Source organism: Oncorhynchus mykiss, chromosome 26 (assembly GCF_057628025.1).
Source record: "Oncorhynchus mykiss isolate SJ-2025 chromosome 26, ASM5762802v1, whole genome shotgun sequence".
In the NCBI taxonomy this organism is placed as follows: Eukaryota; Metazoa; Chordata; class Actinopteri; order Salmoniformes; family Salmonidae; genus Oncorhynchus; species Oncorhynchus mykiss.
The window spans coordinates 12,152,237-12,174,996 of NC_143047.1; the positions used below are offsets into that span (position 1 = coordinate 12,152,237).

General features: G+C 42.8%; 1 protein-coding gene and 1 long non-coding RNA gene across 2 annotated transcripts in view; one reads left to right on the plus strand and one right to left on the minus strand.

The window, feature by feature from the left end:
* Positions 1-7,038, minus strand: part of LOC110506379 (teashirt homolog 3) — a 41,174-nt gene extending 34,136 nt beyond the window's left edge. Inside the window, exons 1-2 of the mRNA XM_021585957.3 lie at positions 5,572-7,038; positions 4,801-5,165 (exon numbers count right to left, since the gene is read on the minus strand). Coding sequence (XP_021441632.2) covers positions 4,801-4,840 — 40 coding nt within the window. The 5' untranslated portion in view covers positions 4,841-5,165; positions 5,572-7,038. The remainder of the gene's footprint in view (positions 1-4,800; positions 5,166-5,571) is intronic.
* Positions 6,059-22,391, plus strand: LOC110506381 (uncharacterized). The gene is made up of 3 exons (XR_016492231.1): positions 6,059-6,166; positions 6,353-6,443; positions 21,045-22,391. It is a non-coding gene; the product is annotated as an uncharacterized LOC110506381 (long non-coding RNA).
* The last annotated feature ends 369 nt before the right edge of the window (positions 22,392-22,760 follow it).

A 22,760-nucleotide genomic window follows, 5' to 3' on the forward strand; every position in this document is an offset into this window, starting at 1 on the left:
GACACTGAGTTGGTGCATACGTAAATTGGAGAATCTTGCATGTTTCAAACACCTGAAACAGCCTTTTCCTGCACTCCAGACCCATTATCATTATGCTTATATGTGTTTTTTATATTATATGTAAAAAAATAAAATAAAAATAAAAGTTTTTTTTTTTGCAAATCCAAGCATACCTCTTGAGCTGTCTGTATTCTCCCTACCGGCGGTTATTTAAAAAAAAATATCTCTGCATCTCTAATAAAAGCTGGGAAAGAGATCAAAAGGAAAGTGAGTCCCATTCAGTAGATTTAGTAATTGCTTGGTTTTCTAAAGTCTGCCAACCTTGCCAGAAGGCAAGCGAATATAGTTAGACCAGCTAGCTACTCTAACTTGATTGACTGCCTGAAACGGCTTCTTGATAGCTAGTTATGAGGTTGGGAGATTGGGGACCTATCTGGTTAGCTAAAACCAGCTTCATAAAATGTATAAGTGGCTAGTAGTATTACACAGAAAAAAACATTTTGTTTTACAGGACCAGTCTGAGGGGGCACGTGCCCCCTATGGGCATGACGCCTCTGTCCACCACAACCAAAAACATTTGGAAAATATGCACGGATAAATCCACTTGATTTTTAAATATAATGTAGTTCTTAATAATTTCATTTCTAATTAACTGAGGGTGGGGGTGGACTGTGGAAGGTGATGTTTATGAAATCATTTTCTTTCCGTCTCAATAATTCATAGAATTATCATGACCAGCTTTTTAACTAGGATAATTAGCCCAATTAAGATGGCATGTTTCATTCAATTGAATTCGCAGAGACTTTGTAGGGGTAAAGCGTCGTACGAGCAAGGCCCCAACAAGCCGTTGCTCCCGACCTGTGAACTACAGCGAATGAACCAACTGCACCAGCCACAAAGTGAATGAAGTAACATTACACTATTTTTTAGCAATAAGCAGAGACAATACATTATTGCAACAACATGCAAGTGGTGTGTGTGTGTGTGTGTGTGTGTGTGTGTGTGCGTGTGTCCGTGCATGTGTGTGTAGTAACCCATGTGTCTATGGGCCACCGTATGTGGTTGTGTATCCAGCATGACTGCAACGTTAACACACATCAAGCGTGATTAATCACTCTCGCTCATCCACAATCAATCAACCACACACCAAAAAAATCACAGAAATCAGCTGCTTTTCCTCACTGCAATCCATCTCCCGTCAAGCAGAACTAGATCTGTCGTGGTCTTAGTATTTGTATAAATCACGTTTAAGCCCCTTTGAACACAACGCTGATAATAGGCGTTTGGGAAATCGACTCATGTGAAAAAAGCATCTATACCTTTGACTATGTAATGATGTACGTGATGATGAGCAACGTCAACAATATCAATGTCGACTAATTTTACGAGGCTTCTTCAAATATATTTCCCAGAGAGCGGCCTGGCCCTAAAGCAATACTATTCTCTATGACAGTGTAGCAAAACAGCTACAACGTCAGCGCAATGTTTTCAGAGTGTTTCGGGCAAGAGGAACTACAGTACTACTCAGTAAGACTAGCATGGCATTAACACAACTAGCGAAGGAGAAAAAAACGTCCTACATTTGATGTTCCCACTTTCCTCCCCAGAACAATGATATGTTTGGTCTTGTGCGGCTTTGAAGCAGACGAACAAACAAGATAAAACGGCGTTCACAGCATTGTCCACTCCTAAACGGAGGAAGGTACTGTGGGAAAGGTGTTGTGGCTAGACAGAGAGAGTGGTGTGTGTGTGTGTGTGTGTGTGTGTGTGTGTGTGTGTGTGTGTGTGTGTGTGTGTGTGTGTGTGTGTGTGTGTGTGTGTGTGTGTGTGTGTGTGTGTGTGTGTGCGTGCGCGCGCGCGCGTGCGTGCGTGTGTGTGTGTGCGTGTGTGTGGGAGGGGGGGCTGGCTGCCACAAGCCCCTCTTTCCCAGACAGACTTTTTTGAGAGGCTAGTTTTTGTTGTTGTTTTTAGGCTCCTGACCATTAAAAAACAGCCTAATTCCAAGCCAACGTGATTACCCAGGTACCCTGGCCCATTTGTCACCTGCAGCAGAAAATTGAGTTAGTGCACAACTAAAGGCATGGAGGACTGTGTAATATCAACTTGATTACATCAAACTAGCTGCAAACCTAATTGGGCTGGATGACAGTGTGCGGAGCTTGTCATCTCCAATCATTAGGGCTGTCAGGAATCCATCAGCTTTACAGCTAATTAGGTGAACACTAATGAAGCTGGCAAAACAACTTTTCTTTTTTTTACGGCTGAGCAGCCCTTCCAGACTGGTGGGCTGAAAAAGGGAAAAGAGTGAGAGGAGAGAAAGAGAGAGGGAAGCAAAGAGAAGGAGAGAGGGAGAGAGGGAGAGAGAGATTTTCTCATGAAACGCTCAAGGTTGTCGGGGACTGGATTTCCCAAAGTTCCTAATCAAGGCCCATTATCTGCCATTTTTTGCTCTTTCCATCACTACAGCACAATCAATTTGTCACCACTCTTTGTGTGCCACGGAGCAGTCGTCAACCTTATAACTTGCAGCTGCGAGGGCTGCTGGGAAAGTAAGAGGGGCGAAGGTTGGGAGGGGTTATACAGACCCTGTAAAAAATGACAGGAAGTTGCCTCGTCACAACAACAAACAAAAAAAACATCCCTCTCTGCTCTCGTGTCTGTCCTCATCCGCTCATCAAAATAATAAATGCCTTATTTTTCTCTCTCACTCTCTCGCCTGGGATAAGAAGGCTTTCAGTCATCTCCCAGCCCCCCTCGGCCCCCACCCCCAGAGTGTCCATTAGGCAAAAGCGTTTTGATAAAGTAAAGCTCAGGCCCGACGTATGGAGAAACAAAATGAGAGCAGTCACTCTGCCAACTTCTGATTGACCATTAGAGCCATTGATGAATGTGGCTGTCAGAAGGGAGACAATTAAATCAAATATGAAACAAAGTCGCTTTGACGGGTCATTCTGATGGAGCAAACCAGTCTTCCGTCTCCCGATTAGGCTAATAGTTACATTTTTCATAGAAGCACTGTGTGTATGCGCAAGATACAATTGTTTTTGTGTGTGTGTGTGTGTGTGTCTGTGTGTGTGTGTCTGTGTGTGTGTGTGTGTGTGTGTGTGTGTGTGTGTGTGTGTGTGTGTGTGTGTGTGTGTGTGCGTGTGCGTGCGTGTGTGCGTGTGTGTGTGTGTGTGTGTAGTAATTTGAGCGATTACTATAATAATTGCATAATATTGAATTTGTATAGTATATATTAAGGGGATTTGACCTAGGTGCTTGTTATAGTTTTGTTATAGGCTAAAAGTTGAGGTAGTATAGATGAAATTACATATAGGCTATGTTTCAGAAAACTTAACTACACTTTAAAGCATATAGGTAAATGTCGAATCAAAAATCAAATCCAACTTTATTTGCCACATGCGCCGAATGTGGCCTATATGTTGATGGTAATGAAGCAAATCTCTCACAAATAAGAATAAGCCTTATTGAACCTTAAAACAGGTAGCCTGTTATACCTCAACACATTGGTGCTTCAGACAATACTTCCGAAAGCGGACAGAAAACCCAGAAGTTCCAGCCATAGAGCAACAGTATGAGAACAGAAGTCTGATTCGAATAATGTTGTTGTTTTTTTCAACAGAATGGTAGCTAAGTAACTACCATGTTGTCGCTTAGCCTAATTATTTATATAGAGTATAATATATGAGGTGTTCTATGAACTAAGTAAGATTTAATTAAAGCAAATTTTGAAGAGTCACGTGGATTGTTCTATATTCTCTACTTCTAAAAGAGAGAGAGAAGAAATGTGGCCTTTGGCTCTGACAACGTGAAAAAGTACAAAAGAAGCAATTAAAGATGTTTTAAATCGCTAATTGTCAGACCAGACATGACGTCACGCGAACGTTGACTTGACGTTGCTATGGGAAGTGATTTATTTGTGTTTATCGGGAAAGAATAGATCAAAGACAAGCCAGATGACGGGCAATCAATCAGACATCAAATAAAAGATGGCAATTGTCCATTAAACCCTCTTCCAGTCCACGTCTCCCCTGCGAAATCATCTTTAAGTATTTCCCAGAAAGGAGAAATCAGCAAAGGGAAACTAGGCGAAAGTTTACATTTTATGATCAAATGTTTTAGCACAAAGCCCCAAACGAGCATCAAAGGAAATAATGACAGTCAGCTGACAAGAGCCCCCTTTTCCCTACGCTTCTTTATAGATCTCTGATTCATGGGGTCAATATCTACACCCTACGGGGGGAGGAAGGGAGAGTAGGCTAAAATAGGGCAAAAGGGAGAGAGGCCAATCAAAGCTGAGGTTGTCTTTGACCAGTCGGATAGAGCTACGGCCTGTAAACCTTCCATGTCTTTCGAGAACTGCTGTTAGCAGATCGTTCACCGAGTGGAATCATTGTTGCCCCAGAAGTTCGACAAAATGATCAACTTAGAACATTTAAACAAGGTTGCCAATAACTAGGCTATGTAGCCTAATGGGCTATGTAAGTGTGCTGATAATGCAGATCACTATTAAAATAGTAGGTGGCTAGTATCAAACGTGGTCTTCGTGGTTGTAAAATTTAAAAAAATAATCCCCTTCAAAGGGAAAGTACAAAAAAAAACTTATAGCTAGTAGCCTAACCATCCCTCTTTGAGTGAATGGGTATTTGCCATTTCCTCCCACTGTAGGCTATGCTACAATGTAGCTACACGCACATGATTCAGTACTATACATGGTGGGACTAGTGAAAGCAATGGAAATAGCTCAGCAGTCGTAGTGAAAACAGGGGTGATAACATGCAAATCATAGAACCGTACCTGCCGCACGCCGGGGCGCTTGCTGTTTCCTCCGCGGCATGCTTATTTCGGGGTTCTGAAGAGTTCTCCTCTAGCCCCAGAGATCCCTAGCTCGTCCGCTCTTCTTTGATAGAGGCGCTTCCTTACACGGTACCCGGGACGCTTTCAGAAGGCTGACATAGATCGGCAGTTTTCAAACAAAAATGCAGACATTGAAGAACGGGTAGATCTGAAGATGAAGAAGAACAAGCGGTTTTTTTTCTTCTTCTCCTGTTCGACTTGGATATCACAGTGTGTGGAGACGGAGAGTACAGTGGCGGGGGGGGGGGGGGGGTCTTCAGCCTCAATGTGATTCTCACTCCGCGTTGGAGGCTGCAACAGGCAAGCTTAAAGGAAAACGAAATGAACGCGTCACTCAAAGTCTGCAAACAGGGGCGAACATCAAGCACTGTCACATTTGTGCCGTGCACATCCAATGGCTAGCTAGCTCTTGTCATATAGGCATCACATGTCTGCTGTCCCTCACCGCAGCCCCGTAACGGTGTCTGACGCGGACTATACAGTCTATACAGCATAAAAAGTCAGCTTTGCTATTTGAAAGAAATCATTCGTGAGCATTTTCAAAAGTCATCCACGCATGCTGGAGATCAAATGCTGACACAATAGCATAACTGTAAGGAGGAGAGCACCGTTCCACTCTTTGGCTACACATGGAAACAAAACATGTTCTACTTCCCTAGGCTATTGGACTATCTTAATGTTGACTAGGTGTTAACGGAATGGCATACTTACTCAATCCGTCGATTAACTGCGTTATCCATGAGGATTTCGATATCCAGTCATCACACGCAATTTAAAAACCAGCAAGGCAGCATCTCAGCGTCGCTGTAGCCATCGTATGAAAATCCCAGTCTTTCCAAGTCCCCTTAAAAGCATCAACAAATATATATTGTTTTTAAGATAGCGGGGTAAAGGCAAAGGTTGAAAGAAGAGATGGACGGACTTGTCGCCCACACGCTGGCTCGCTCCGTTATTTTGTCCAAGCGCGTTCAAAATCCACGGAGAGCAGTTCGAATCGATGAGATACGTGCTTGATTGGGTATCCCTTGTTGTAATAATGTACATCAGAAGGAGGGGATGGACTCGTGCTGTGCCTCAGCTGCTCTGAGAGCATGGATCAGCAGCTATTGCCAAACACTTTCTTGGCTGCTAATAGCACTTTTTCCTCTTCTTTGTGTGGCTGATAGTAGGTATTTAAAACAGCAACAGCGAATCAGTCGAGTCTTCCTCACTGCAAGATGCCTTCTTCTGCTCATGTGAGGCAGGCACAAAATCCGTATCATGCGCTCTCCTTGTTTTTGTTGATACAGAATGGAAAGAAAACTAGGTTCGTTTTTTTTTAAACAGTGAGATCAAAATTATGCACACATCCCCATCCTCCAGATTTGGACCCTTAACACAGACACTATCAGCTTTTTCTTTCAAATGTTTCCCCTCACAGTAAAGAAAAAACTTACAGAGAATTTTCTGTATTATTTAGGGGGAAAGTGGAAAAATTATCCCTCTTTTTCAGATCATCTTCAAGATAGAATACAATTGGTCCGCTGTCTGCTGGAAAGGTTATGACTGTGGATGCAAATGATTTTCTCGCTAACCAGAACACGGTAAGTTGTCAAAGGATGTTTTCTTCTGCCAGATGTGTGTGTCCGTGTCTTTTGCCGTGTCGTGGTTTCCCAGTCTCACGCTAGTCAATAGTCAGACATATCTGACCGCAGAGGGGATCAATCCCTTGTTAGTGGCAGAGGAGTCGCTCGATGGGAACACGATCTCCTCTCCGTTCGCCAGGCTTGTTGAGGGATGAGAAAGAACAGTCTTTCACTGATTCCGGATGTTTTAGCCTAATCTCGCTGCGTATGCCGCTACACCACTGCATGCAGTTAGATCCGCCCAAGCATCTGTCCGTCTAACCATTGGCGCATCCATCAGTGTCACACGCTCTGCATACTCGCAACGACAATACCCCTCTCAGTAGACACAGCAGCCTCCGCACAGCGCCTCTACATTTCTGACACATTAGCTTTGGTCAACAGCCTGGCGATTTTCAGTGGTCTAATGGTCGTCATTCTCCTTTCCTAATACAATAAATCAAAAGGGAATCAAGGCAGATTTGATGCAATCGGTAGCTTTTCAATAGCATTGCATTGAGACAGTGGGCTATGTAAAGCTGTGTGCCTCTCTGCCTCTAGTCGTCTGAAGCCTACTGTCAACTCTGGAAAGCCACTGCTACCTGAAATAATCACTGTGTTTTTTTAATGCAAACTATGGAAACCATATACACATTTTGTTTCAGATGGACTAAAAACATAGTGTCCGAAGTTCTATTTGGTTGGTGCGTAAAGGCGCGTAAAAGTGCTTTTTGGGAACGCACAAAAAGGCGAAGTGCAATAGAACGCTTGAGATAGGCTGACTGATATCTCCTAATGGTGCTGAGGACTAAATGAGTTGTGGAAGACAACTGGAAAAGATTGTCTGCACATATTTACAGAATACAATAGGCCTGTTATGTAATTTTCTACAGATAATTATTCAACATGTTTCCAAGACAATGTTGAAGAATGCGAGCTTTTTCGTTCTTTCTTTTTTAACTTAGGGTGATAATTAAACGAAATGCAGGTGGTTGCATACAATTTTACAGTAGTGCATAATGCATAGCAATTCGATAACTTGACAGTTCTCTGGGCGTAACTTTACTTTCAGTTCAGTATTAGGCTACATTTCTAATCTACTCTTAATTGTTCGCTCGCTCAATTGAAAAGAGTGTGCCAATGGCATAAGCAAAGGCTACAATACATGAGACAAATTTAAATGTTTTTTAGGGATCGTGAAGTAAAATGTAAAGATGTCAATGATGCCCGGTGTGTGTGTGTGTGTGTGTGTGTGTGTGTGTGTGTGTGTGTGTGTGTGTGTGTGTGTGTGTGTGTGAATGTGTGTGAATGTGTGTGTGTGTGTGTGTGTGTGTGTGTGTGTGTGTGTGTGTGTGTGTGTGTGTGTGTGTGTGTGTGTGTGTGTGTGTGTGTGGCTGCGAGTTTCTACGAGAGAGTGACCAGTACAACATTTCAACTTCAAGATTATCGTTACGAAAACGCTATTTAAAAATAATAATAATAGCATTTAGCTTGAACATGTTTCTGCTCATTCCTTGTATACAATGCCAGATAGAAATTTGACATATCCCTCATTCTGTTGGCAGGTATGTGATTCAGGCAATTCTGTTTACAGGTTAAGCCAAACGTGCATGTCATTACGCAATCATTTTTCCGCTCAAACAAAAGTTGAAGCGTGTGGCCATAAGGTTAGAGTTAGATTCCATGTTTAGCAGTGTGGCACATTTAGGCCTATATTTAGCTTTTCAGAGGTGAGGCTATCTACAGCTATTCTCTTCAACTTACGATCAGATATGGATTCCTTGAAAAGTTGGAATTATAATGACATTTAATGATTATTTAAACGTAACTTTATCAATATTCAAGTTAACCAGAAGTATAGAAGAAATAGGCCAAAAAGTGATTGTTGTTACTGATGTTTGTTCTGTTGTTAGGAGTTTGTAAACTACAACATTTTAAAACGTTTTTTTTTAAATTATTACTATTATTAATAATAACAATAACTGTAGATTCATCAAATAAAAAACATGAACATATATTTCTTAATTACCCTTTATTTTAAAACTAAGCCTGCGAGCTTTGCTTGGTATGCTTCTGTGGGACTTTCCTTATCCTTAATATTGCAATAAGTGCACTCATTCTCTCGACAATCATCTTAGAGTAAATTACCCTTTGGTACATGTATCTGTCTCTCTCTCTGTATGTGTGTGTGTGTGTGTGTGTTTGTGTATGTGGGACAGAAGTCAGAAATGGAAAGAGTGAGAGAGGGAGAGAGATGGGGAAAGGGCACACATTTAAGCGTCTCGCCCTTTTTTTGCTCTTTCCCATGTAACTTAATCAGCCCCTGTGTTTGTAACTGTGACAATGATTCGAGTGACCGTGGTTATTGTAGAGGAACATGCATTTATATTTCCGTTCAGACACTGTTTTCTACTGTGCAATTATCAAGGTAACGTGTAACGTGTGTGCGTGCACATGCACACCAATAATGGGTCTGTTCGTTAAGTCAACTTTTGATAACTGCTAGGCTATGGAGGATTCAAATGAAGATGGTTTTATGCTCGCTCATTCTTGTTCATAATAGGCTACAGAAGGAAACAAATCGGACAGCTAAAATGATTGGGTTTTTTTAACGCCCACGCATGTCACAGACAGCAAGTTTTTTGCAGGCCTTGCCTAGTAACACACTTTATAGACCAAAAAACAAGCAAACAAAACTGGTCTGTTTCTGTTTTTGGGGAATTTGTTTAATTAAAGTTAGTCAATTTCCATATACGTCATATGCTAAGTTAAAAGAGTGATACTTTTCTTGGTATATATTTGTGATATTTATTTGATAACTTTCAACTCCATTTTGTCACTCAGAGCTTGGAGCAACTTCCCTCAAAACGCCCCCGTTACTCAAACACCTAGTTTGGATCTTTCTAACTATCGTTAGACCTCCCTTTTCCTTTAGGGAGAATAAGACAGGGCCTTATCAAAAATTGCAGAATCAAAATAGTGTTAGAGAAGAATCAGAACCCCACCTGGACGTTTCATATGATTTAGGGAAGTGTAGCCTATCGCATGTTGCCTCTAATGTCACATTTTGTTGATACGTATAAATCCTTTAGGCCTAGTCATTTTTATTTGGTAAAATCATAATTTTATTTGGGTAAATCTGGTACTATTGTAATTTTTACTCTTATAGTGTTGCCTAAAAGTGGTGCTATTTTATTCCATAACAACTTCTTTTTTTTCGTTTCCGTCAACTCGACTATAATTTGATGGATTAGGACTTCCGTTGTGTTTAGGTATAGACTATCCCCCAAATTATTATTTTTGTTTAAAAAACACTGAAATGATCTTACATTTTTATGTGTTTATGCACTTTTTAAAATAATAAATCTATCAATCAATCAAGCAAAACGTTAATGTATTTGTTAAACCCTTTTTACATCAGTAGATGTAACAAAGTGATTATACAGAACCCAGCCTAAAATCCCAAAGAGCAAGCAATGCAACTACATTGGTCAAATAGCATATTGTTAATTCATGTTTCATTCCAAAAGTTGCACTACATTCGGTAAATATATCTAGCTCACATTGGCTATTGGGACTTTCAGTAGGACTACGATATGTCCATCGACCAAACTAACTTATTTGACCAATGTTTCATATAAGGTCAGGACAACGTTCCCAAAATATACCCGTATGATTATTTACTACATTCACCGCACCAACCGTGTTGTAGGACCACTCGAGTTTACGCAGCCGAGCAAGTGGCAAGTAATTAGCTGGAGCGGTATTTGGAGCATCCGCTTTGATGCACACAGAGCGAGGTGGACCATCACTTTCACAAACTCACCAGAGGCTTACATAAAGCCATTATAACCTGCGGTTTGAGATAACATCTTTTACGAATAAAGGTTAATAATTGCCGCTACTGTGAACAATAGCACCCTGGGGAATATTTGCAATAGACTCCCGTGGTGGCGACGCAGTCAGCTGCGACGCACCAGGGTCGGCTAGGTCATAAGATAGCAGCGCTGCGGGACCCATGGAGGCGCGCCTCACACAGTTGCCAAACCTGCTCTCTGTCCTGGGGTCGAGGATGGGCTTGCAACAGCCATGTGAATACTTGTCTTCCTCCTAAAAAGGGATATTTGGGAAAACTGGAGAACTGGAGTATGAATGGATAAGAATGGGGTTTGTAAATAGTGCTCTGAGCCCGTGCACCATCAGGAATTGTATGGTGATCACATTGGCGAGGAGAGTCCGCTCACCTGATCCATTCAGCTTCACCGCACTCTTGTTCCTAGTAGACTGTATAAAATGCGCAAGGAAGGGATTGGCTATAGCCTAGAATAAGAGGGGAAGTATTTGGTAGCTATAAAGGAAACAAGAGGCTTCTAGCAAATGAAATTATAATGTGTGGAAAGAGGACTTTAAGCCTATTGGTTTTTCTGAGATCAGTAGTATAACTATGTGTATTTGTGTGTATTTATTAAGTACTAGCTCCCGCGTCACAATTCATACAGGCTGCATACTCCTCAGGCGAAGTGAACGTTATCAGACTCATGAACCTACCTTTTTTTTCTTTAGAAGAAGATAAGATGAATGTCAGCAACAATTTTCCATATTCACAGGTAAAATATGAAATAAAATATGTTTTTTTTTTTTGTCACAATTTATTCCAAAAATTGCGTTTTCACATAGCAGCTATTAGCATAATAGGCCAACTCCAATTTAGCGCAGAGTTATCATCCAAAGCAACTCAAAAGTCTAACTCATCTCAACAAGACATATCCTGTACTTTGACTCTGAAAACACAGAGATGGAATGTTATAGGTAGTGGATGCAGGTATTTTATTCTGCCTCCCTCTTCCATAGCTGGGTGTGCTGTGCGAGTTTGCAGGGCTGAGAGGGCAAGTGCTGACCAGTCCTCTTTCTGTGTCTGTTACTAGGTCACCAAGCCTCCCCCTCCAACCCTCCCGGCCGCTAGCCACCAGGGAGAGGGTAATTTAAGCCCTCCTTGATGTACCCTATTCATCACTGTCCCAGAGACCCGCTTCAAAATTAAAGTCTGATCTACAAAGTTAAACCAAAATGAGATAAAAATTGGCAGAGGTCAAAGAGGGTTGGATGAGTCAGAATACAAGGTGGTGTTTTGCTGTGCTTGATTTATGTTTTTGAGGGGAATGGTGAGAAATGAATACATTAACCCATTGGATCAGATAGGCCTGTGTCACAGCCAGACCTGGCACTGGTGTTGTTTCAGCAGTTCATTTGTTGATCCGGTCTGCAATAAAGGAAATAGACCTAGGTACCTCTCAAATGAGGTGGAGAGCAGTGTTGCCTAGTATACAATGATGTTGCGTCAGTTTTATTCTATGTATGATCTAATTGTATTCAAGCACATCTATTGAGTTGAATGACACAGCAGATAATGCATAGCCTTTTCTCAGCGTAATGTTTTGCTGAAACTTTAATGGATTGTTTTTTGAGTTTGGGTCAATTTCATTCCAATTCAGTCAATTCAGGAAGGAAACTGACATTCGGATTCCAATTCCATTTTTTCTTAAAGTGTTTCAATGACAGAGATTTGGAATTGGAAATTTCAGTTTATTCCAGATTGAACTGAATTGGAATGGAATTGACCCCAGCCCATTAATCAATTTAATGTCTAGGCTAACTTCTAATTCATTTTCACAGGATGAATATAGTGCAGCTTGTTAGTATGTGTTTAAATAAATATGCTTGTTTGTTTCCTGTGTGAAAATCAAACATAAGAGGTAAAACTATATACAGTTTACTGAGTTGTGGGTTTTGGATAAGCCATGTGACATGGAGTACTACTGTGAGTCAATCCTTCCTTATGGTGAGTAAAGACAGAGAGAGAGAGAGAGAGAGAGAGCGAGAGAGTGATAGAGGTAGGGAGGGATGGAGTGAGAAATAGACAGAGCGAGAGGTAGGGAGTGCAATAGGTAGAAAGGAAGACAGAGAGGGAGGGAGGGATAAAGATAAGGGGAGAGATAGAAAGAGGAGAGCGTGTGTGTGCATGCAGTGTGTCTATGCATGCTTCTATGTGTGCAGTGTGTGCATGTGCCTGTGTGTTTTGGTACAGTATGTCTGGGTGGGTGTGTGTAGGTCCTGGTCCTAGGCGGTGTATGGTAAACAGGAACGCTTTCTGTGGCAGGAGGAATTTCCCCCAGCAGCCCCCTGTATCAGTAATAGTGCCGGTAATGAGCTGCAGCTGTCAGTGTGGTTTCCTCTTCTCGTCTGTGATTCATGTTCCAGCTCTGCAACTGGAACAAATGTTTACCCCGATGAGAACCAGACAAACAGGGAACCAAGCACAAATTTTAAAAAAGAGAAATGCTGGCCATTTTTGTTTTCTTAATGTAAGCCACCCCTGATGTGCAGACCTTATGGTAAACCCGCTTAGAACAGGTTAGGATGCAAAATAACAGAGGATCTTCTCCAGCATTTAGGAAGCGCCCTCATTTCTCATGCCTCTGTATATTTAGAGCTAAATAGGGTTGACCACTGAATTATCATATCCTGTCACTAACCCTACGGTAGCCTCGTTTTGTACTTTGTCATGTGCTGTTATATCCATTCCTCTGATAATGCAACAAATAGAGACACGACATATACATGTTAATGATGTTAGACTGCTGGAATAAGGCGTTGAGCTGCCTGCTAAGGAAGTACATTGGCAGGTAGCCTAGCGGTAAAGAGCGTTGGACCAGTAATCGAAAGGTTGCTGTTTCGAATCCCTGTGCCGACGAGGTGGAAAATATGTCAGTGTGCCCTTGAGCAAGGATTGCTCCTGTAAGTCACTCTGGATAGGAGCATCTGTTAAACTGTAAAAAATGAAGAAGAGATGAGATCACCTAGTTAAAGCCCACACGATCAGTCTGTGGTGACGTCACCCGCAGGGAACTGAATCACAGGCCTAGCCAGACGTGGTCAAGTCATTAGGAGGGTCTACCTACAGTAAAGTACAGTACAGGCTCTGCTCTCAATGTAGTGTGTGTACTCTGCTAGGCATTAACTTACACCAATAGTGACATACTATAGTTTGGCTTTAAACAGACACCTACTCTATTTTTTTTATTTTTATTTTACTAGGCAAGTCAGTTAAGAACAAATTCTTATTTTCAATGACGGCCCAGGAACAGTGAGTTAACTGCCTGTTCAGGGGCAGAACGACAGATTTGTACCTTGTCAGCTCAGGGATTTGAACATGCAACCTTCTGGTTACTAGTCCAACAATCTAACCACTAGACTACCCTGCCGCCCGTATAAGGGGGGCAGGTAGTCTAGCGGCCAGTAACCCGAAAGTTCAAATCAAATCAAATCCCCGTGCTGACAAGGGAAAAATCTGTCGTTCTGCCCCTGAACAAGGCAGTTAACCCACTATTACCCGGAAGGCCGTCATTGTATGTAAGAATTTGTTCTTAACTGCCTTGTCTGGTTAAATAAATCAACAAAAATAAGAACATGATGGACATGTTCGTGCAAACTGTTGTCTGTTGCAACAGTATATTTAGGAAAGCATATCAAACACAAGCACGACACATACAGACAGTCAAAATAGAGGTGGAACAGCTAGGTAGCGTACTCGTGCGGTACTTGCAGGATCATTCAGTATTTAAAACGCAGATCGTTTTTTGGCCCAAAATTTAAGTAGGGAGTTACATTCGTTTTTCAAGAATTCTGGCTAGTGACTAGGATATGGCAGCAACTATAAAGATTAGCCGACATCATCACACAAAACACGGATTGTTTTTGCTCCAATGCAATGTGTACGGACTGCATCCAGCTTGAGCAACTGCAATATCTGTTACAACAGACAGAGAATGTTGTAATAGCTTTCAATTCTTAGAACGTTCCCTGAATGTTACTAAATTTTTCTTGTGGTTTTTATGGAAAGTTTTCTTAACGTTCTTAGAACAATTTGAGAACATGACTTGAAATAAAACCATGAGGAATGCCTGTGCTTCATTTTAGCCGGATTCTGCCAGAACAGGATCTGACACCTCTCCATTTTGGACAGTTTTTTACGGAACCTATTTAGCCGGATCCGGTACCTCTCGTGACATGACATTTTTTTCTCTAACTTTTTGCAATGTAAAAATTATAATAAAAGCGATAAAAGTTCATTTTAGTTGCCTCTTCATTAATAAACCAATTAGGCACATTTTGGAAGTCTTGATACAACATTTTGAACATGTATGCAATGGTTCATTGGATCAGTCTAAAACTTTGCACGTACACTGCTGCCATCCAGTGGCCAACATCTAAATTGTGCCTGGACTGGTTAAATACATTATGGCCTTTCTCTTGCATTTCAAAGATGATGGTACAAAAATAAAATGTTTTTTTCTTTGTTTTATCTTTTACCAGACCTAATGTGTTATATTCTCCAATATTCATTTCACATTTCCACAAAGTTCAAAACGTTTCCTTTCAAATTGTATAAAAAAAATGCATTTTCTTGCTTCAGGTTCTGAGCTACAGGTAGTTAGATTTGGGTATGTTATTTTAGGTGAAAATTGAAAAAAAGGGTCGGATCCTTAAGAGGTTTCTCACAAAAAACATAATGTGAAAAAGTATATCTTCAGCCTGGGCCTAATATTCTAAGAGTTGATTTGGGTTGGGCCGGTTTGTGGTTTGCGCAACACAGTAACCTATGTTTGAGACCAACGCATGGCCGTGGCTGTGTGAGAAGGTCGCCAGTATCTCTCACATAACTAGAATGAGATTCACTTTCCATGATCCCTCTCTGCTCTGATAGGCATGAACCTGCAACTGTCATCTCTCCAGCATTGCACTTCATCATGTATTTCCTTATAGAATCATAGCCGCACGAAAGGTTCTGAAGGAACTGCAGCACTCCTGATAAATTGAAATACATTTGCCAAAGTTATAGAGTTACTGCTGTCTGTTCAGAAATAAGTGAAATCATTCAGAATAGCCTACTACCTCACGAGAAGGCCTATCATTTAGCCACAGAGGATCAATAGCTTCTTAAAAAAAATTGCCGAGCTGTGGTTTGTAGCCCGATAACAAGGAATAACCTACATCTGGCACAAATCTGTCAGTGAAAAAACAGCTCACATACAAAACAGGTCTTTCTCAATATTTCAAATACAATCGAGGGAAAACACAAGCCGGAAAGCAAATGGCTCCTGCTATGCTGTAGGCTACCAAAATATTTGATCTACTTCCAAGTATTGTTTTACAGAAGAGAGAGAGAGAGAGAGACAGGATTTTGGAATGAGCACATCGGCCATCACCAACCAGTGACCTGCGCATCATTGGGGGAGTCAGTGAAACTGGAAAGCATTTTTAGGACTTTCATTTCCCACCTCGTACTTTAGCCTACAATATGTGTCTCCACACACCTCGGCCTACTAGGCTATTGATGGATTCAAGACAAGTTTCTTTTTATTGATCTCAGATTCTCAGTTTGTCAGTGTAAAAGTAGCCTGTGCGGAATAAAAAAAGAAAAAAGAAAGTGAGTTATCAAAAAAAGATTCTTCCCGGGTGGCGCAGTGGTTAAGGGCGCTGTACTGCAGCGCTAGCTGTGCCACCAGAGACTCTGGGTTCATGCCCAGGCTCTGTCGTAACCGGCCGGGAGGTCTGTGGGGCGACGCACAATTGGCCTAGCGTCGTCCGGGTTAGGGAGGGTTTGGCCAGTAAGGGTATCCTTGTCTCATCGCGCACCAGCGACTCCTGTGGCGGACAAGTTAGTAGCTACTAAAAACAATTGGATACCACGAAATTGGGGAGAAAACGGGGTAAAATTCAACAACAACACAAAATATTCTGGCAAAGTCTCCAGTCATGTAAAATTATGTAGAATTGCATTTTACGGACCCGAGGCTACTGAAATGTAAAAGTGCCTCTACTCTACTGCTCGGTGCCATTACGCAAATGTGATGATTTGCATGCAATGCTTTATTATAAAGGTGATGTTTTTTTTCTCATCCGTTTCGGTACCTCAGAACTCTCATGCCCACGTTTTGTTCCGGGACCTCCCGATTTACAAATTAAGCACTGAGGAAACCTGTACGAAACGATATGGTGAAGTTCTGAAATTCCCACAGTTGAACTAATGCTCTCTGAACTATTTGAGAACGTTCCCAAAGTCAAAAAAAGTCGGAGAACGTTCCAAGGACATTAACAACATTTACATTAAATATAACCATTTTTTAATTTATTTTTACTTTTAGGAAACGTTCCGTTAAAGTACTGAAATGCCAAGAAAATAACGTTGTTTTTTTTTCAAGTTCCCTAAATGTTCCAAAACTAAGCAAGTATCCTGAACCGTTCCCAGAAAGTTGTGCAAAGGTTGTATACAAAATAACCACAGGACAACTACGCTCTCACAAATCTCTAAGGAACATATGGTTCTCAGAACGTTATGTGCTAGCTAGCAAGGCAGTGACATTTTTATGCAAGCCATTGTTCAAATGGTGAAGATAGCTTAATCAGATCAGGCTATTGTGTTTGTGTGTGGTGGTTTCATTCGTGATTTATTCATAGCAGTCACTTTTCCCTCCATCTCAGATCCACTTCCATGTGTTTCCCCCTCAGAGCCTGTGGAACTGTGACTCAGAAGACGATGATGTGCCATGCCGTGCCATATATCCTCCCTGTTGCATTAATCATGCTTTTTAATTAGTGCGGCCCAGCTTTATTAATTACGACTGATGTCTCGCTGATACAGCCTCCCTCAATCGCCCCGCCCTCCTCATTTCACACACAAACTCAAGTCATCGAGATCTTAACCCCGCCTCAAACTACACTGAGATGTCTCAAGTAAGGAGCTGGAGACACAAAGAGAGAGAAAGAACAGAGAACAGAGAGAGGGAGGGTGAAAGAACAGAGAGAGAGAGAGAACAGAGAGAACAGAGAGAACAGAGAGAGGGTGGGAGGGAGAGAGAACAGAGAGAGGGTGGGAGGGAGAGAGAACAGAGAGAGAGCAGAGAACAGAGAGAGGGTGGGAGAGAGAGAGAACAGAGAACACAGAGAGAACAGAGAACAGAGAGAGGGCGGGGGAGAGAGAGAAAACAGAGAACAGAGGGCGGGAGAGAGAGAGAACAGAGAGAGAGAGGGATAGAAAGAGCTCAGATTTAGGAAATTACTGGCCCTGAGGTAGGGAAAGACACATCATTAAAGGGAAATCAGGTGAGGAAGAATGAGGGAGATGTGAGAGAAGAAAGGAAAAAAAAATTAAGAGTGGTTAGAGAGAGAGAGAGAGAGAGAGAGAGAGCATACATGAAGCAGCAACACACATCCCTTTCATGTTGGCCTCAGAACAAGCCGCCTGCCTGTGGGATGAGCCAGTCCAATTGTGAGACGCTTTCTCAGACTAAAGGCTACGGATACAAATCACGAGTTTCCCTCTCGTCACATCAGCCGTGCGAGAGCCACTTCACCGCACCGGTGTTTATCTTGCGTTGACATTCTCTGCGCCTTTATTCCCCCACCACTCCTGAGTAGGATCTTTCTCGCCAAATAGACAGTGAGGTAGATGAACTTAATGGCCGAGAGGAGGAGGGGGAGAACAACCCACCTCCCACTGTGACATCCTCGAGATCCTCCAACCTTATGAGGGGAACGATATGACCGGGGCCATTTGATTTCATACGTATACCCAACCCCCATTTAGCCAGAGTGGGGAGTAGAGGGAGGAGGAAGGGAGGGAGGGGAGCAGGAAAACCTCAGCCCCTCCTATCCTATCCTTCCTAACCCCTGAAGACTGGAGACAGACCCATCTGACGGAAGACCCGGTCCGTGTAGGACACGTTAATGTTAACGTTGCGTGGAGGAATCTGCCTGTGGATCAACCTCCCATCACATAGCATCATGGTGACCCCATACAGACTTAAACAAACTGTCGCAGTTGTGTGTGTGTGTGTGTGTGTTTATGTGTGTGTGTGTGCGTGTGTGGGGGTAAACGTGTGCCCCTAGGCTTCCGCGGTCTCCTTTACAAGCCACTGATTAGCCGCCCCTCGGCACAGGAGGGACACTATCCAAGCTGACACTGTGTACTGGGTTCTTTATACTTTCTGCCTCTCTGAATTACTGTTGCTAGACACAGGCCTACACATCCAAAGGAATCTGTTTTAGCCCATTTTATCAAAAGCAGTAAGAGCATAAGAAAGCATCATGACGGAGGTCAAATGTTTAAATGATTCCCATCTTAGCCCAGGATATGTTTGGTTTTTGTTCTTTTCTCAATGTTTATCTCACACCTCAAGCAAGGTTGTTCCATTTCAGTTTTCATTGTGATTATCGTGAAAATGGGATTGACGTTTCGGGGGTTGCGTTGTCACTGACCGGCAGCAGCACCTACAGAAAGGCTCATACGCTCAGCATCTGTAGGTGTAGATGTTTTCTGAAGGGTTTCCTGTTGAAATACAATCTCCCAGTGAGAAGATCAAGTGCTGAGCTTCAGTCTCAGAGCTGACCCACTACAACTCCTCTTTTGTGGCTATGGGGATTTGGGAAGTGCTATTCCTTTAGCTGTCTACGGATGACCACAGATGCCCTGACCCAAGCCAGCGACTCACAGCTAAATCCACACTTGCAATGGTGGGATCATCATCATTATTCTGCCAGTGGACAGGTGCATGTGAGCGCAGTTCTGATGACCACCATCTCCGAAGGGGAAGCACAGGGGTCGTAGGTCAAATGTGCATGCTGGGGATTACTGAGCAGGCCAGGGTCCAGAACAAAGACCCCACGCAGAGAAGGGGTGTGTGTGTGTGTATGTATGTGTATGTAAGAGAGTCTGTGAGTGTGTGCGTGTGTCTGTGTGTGCAAGCGAGTGTGTGTGTGTGTGTGTGTGTGTGTGTGTGTGTGTGTGTGTGTGAGAGAGAGAGAGAGAGTATGGGGGGATGCTGGTGGTGCTCAAGATAGAATGGATAGAAATACACATCATTACTCCCCACATAAATCTGAGGTGCCCTCCCTTTCTCTCGCTCTCTCTTCCCTCATCCTCCCTTTCTCTCACCCTCTCTTTCCTCATCCTCCCCTTCTGTCACCCTCTCATTCCGTCACCCTCCATTCCCTCCCCCTCCCCTCTGTTCCCCCCATCCTCTCTTTCTCTCACCCTCTCTTCCCCTCATCCTCCCTTTCTCTCACCCTGTCTTCCCCTTCACCGTCTCAGCAGAGCTAGGTGGGGTGAACTGCTGCCCTTTTCTGTAATACACTGGGAACCCCTCTTGTGTATTATGTAGTATGAAGCCTGTGCAACCTCCCTCTCAACTTTCTCCTTTCTTTACCCCATCTGCATCCAATGCACACACTCAACCTCAGGTGGCTGTGTTTGCTGCAGCGTGCGAGTGTGTCAGAGAGTGTGTTGATTGGAGGGGGAGGGCCCCCTGACTTCTAGCAGAACCTCAGGCCGCCTGAAGTGTCACAGCAGAGCCGTGTCCTATTGTTTTGGAGAGCCTTTTCCAGCCATGCGTCTTGTAAAACGTCAGTGAAGCCATGTGATCTGTTCAAATGAATGTGATACATAAAACCCGCTCGCCTCCGCTTGGGTCGGGGCCAGTGTTTTCAGGGGAGAAAAAAGCACTTAGCAGTGAAGTTGCTTTGCGTATTGTATTCTGATGAAGTCGTTACTCAGAACCAAATAGAAGGAAAGGAGGGGGGAAAAGGGTTGTAATTTTAGAGCTTAGTGGGGCCGGATTTATCAGGTGATTTCTGCATTTCCACTTTCCAAGTGTGTCTTATTCTGCCCTCCATATAACACGATTTTAATTGTCATTTAAAATGTGTCCCACTCCGACAGTGTGTTTAAAAAAAATCAAGAGTCTTTCTTCTTATTTAGGATGTGACGTGTTTTGTCCATCAGCGTGACATTCTGTCGCATCCATATGATGGCCCATAATACCCCTCCAATGTTCAGTTCTCATTACATAGAGCTCAGTGTCTCCTACTCATCTGAAACTATGATCTCCCTCATCCATATTCTATATCCATTAAACAGTGCACTTTTAACCACCCTCTGGATGGGTTCTAGTAGCCTAATGTGTAATTACTATGCTGAGTTGAGTTGAGGGCGTTCCGGCGCTGTGTAAAAACACGGAACTTCTTTCATGGTGCCAATCTTAGCTCCCGCTCCATTGGATCACAAACCTCTCTGAGCTGGTGCCATGGTTACCAACATTAAGTGGACGCTATAATCATATCATTATCTCACCATTATGACCTTTTTGTCACCATTTGAAAGTAGATGAGATCCAAACAGCTGTGGTCGTGTGCTGGTGAAAACGCTCTGCTCAGGCCCAAAACATTTCTCTACATTTTTTTTTGTTGGAAAACTTTCCTGTCTGTTTGAACCAAAAGAAAATGTCGAACTAACATTTCATGGCATTAGTCCACAATGTATATCATTGTGGAATATGTTGCCGTTTCAATTGTTATATTTGACAACTTGCCAAAAAAAGGTTTGTGTGGATGTGTTCACAGCTCTGATGTAAGCTAACACAAGGCCCAGATGGAGGAACGAGGACAACGGTGCCTGGTCAACTCAGGGTATTAGCTCAAGCATCATCACAATGCTCAGATTTCGTTCTCTCTCCCTTTCTGCAGGGCCGAGGGTCACGGGAGGTCACTGCCTCTCACTGTGTGCCGGTAGCAGACACAGACGGTTAATGACCGGGCACAGCATCAAAGAGCCAGGGTATGTCCCCACACACACACACACACACACACACACACACACACACACACACACACACACACACACACACAGCCAGCCCATTCTACGTCTCCTCAGCTCTCTGTCTCCCTCTAACTGAGTGAACGCATCACTCTGTGCTAAGTGGAAGTCTCACTCACCTCTCATCCTCTAACGATGTCATCCTTCCCTCCGCAACTCACACATCACACATCAGTTAGTTATGTTGGGTGGGGGGCAGAGGGAGGGGCGCTGACAGTGAGGGAGGAAGTACACAGGAAGTACATTAGTTATCAGTCTCTGTCGTCTCCACCTTTTCAGATCCCATCAGTATTAAACTGCTCTGGAAGCAGGCCCTCTCGTTTTTTTTTCTTAAAAGTCTCCCGCGCGCCACTTTAAACCAGGCCTCAGATCTAAATGACACTTCGCACTACACATGCATGAAGACAACTGAATTAAATATGTAAATAAAAGGCAGGAAAAAATACATAAAAAATAGGACAGGAAAAAGCGGGAAAGAAAATGTTCCTGTGGTCAAACGGGATTTATTGGCAAGAGACGGGGGAGTTTTAATAAGGTTCACGGGAATTAGTCTTTCACAGAAAACATGCTCACGATCTTGTAAGAGTAAGTTGTCTATGATCAAGTAGAATATTCATCCCATTCAGCTAGTAAAAAAAAAGTACAATGGATTCTAATTTGCAGGACATCAGTGATTTTAGAGAGAATAATAAACCATTTTTTTTCCTAAATGTAATTTTTGTTCTTGATTTTTAAACGGACTCATTTAACCATCCGATGTGCCGTGTGTCACTCCAGTGTATCCGTATATGTAGGGGGTTGAAGGGGGCTAAAACAGGAGCAGTGGGGGGGGGGGGGGGGGGGGGGGGGCTTGTCTGCATGCTTTGCCATGATTCGGAACCTCAGTGACCACACTAATTATTTTTCTAGTCAGCCGTGTGTGCAGAACCTGCCTGCTAGTTGTGCAAATGCTTATTTAAGCTGTGTAACTGAGGTCCATATGGTTTTCATCATCATAAAGAAATGTTTGAGGGGGTTGTGTTTTTACTAGGCCGGAGCAGAGACTTGTCTGTCAAGCCAGGGTTTGAATAGCCTTCCAGAGGTTAATACTCAACAGTGTGTTACATTATGAATATTAAATATGCAATTGAAATGTGAAGTAGGGTATAACTGTAATGCATGTTTTCATGTTGAATCTAAAAATGACAATAAATGAGCATTTGGCATATCCTGTCTAATGTTGTCATCGCAGTTCCTGAATGATTGTGGGTTATAGTATACAGTGATTTTCTACAGTCAACCATATGTGTTCTAGCTTGCCTTGGTTCATTCTCTCATCATGAGGTATCTACAATAAAAGGCAATAAACAAGGTGCCGAACACATTTATATTAATCTATGACATACAATAAAGCTTTCATTGTCTCCCACGCCCATCCGACCACACAGAGATACCCATCAGTTCTGCAACACACACGCACGTGCACACACGTGCACGCACGTGCACACACGTGCACGCACACACACACACACACGCACGCGCGCACACACACACACACACGCACACACATGTACAGGCTTGATGTTGTTTTCTTTCCTCCCAGCATG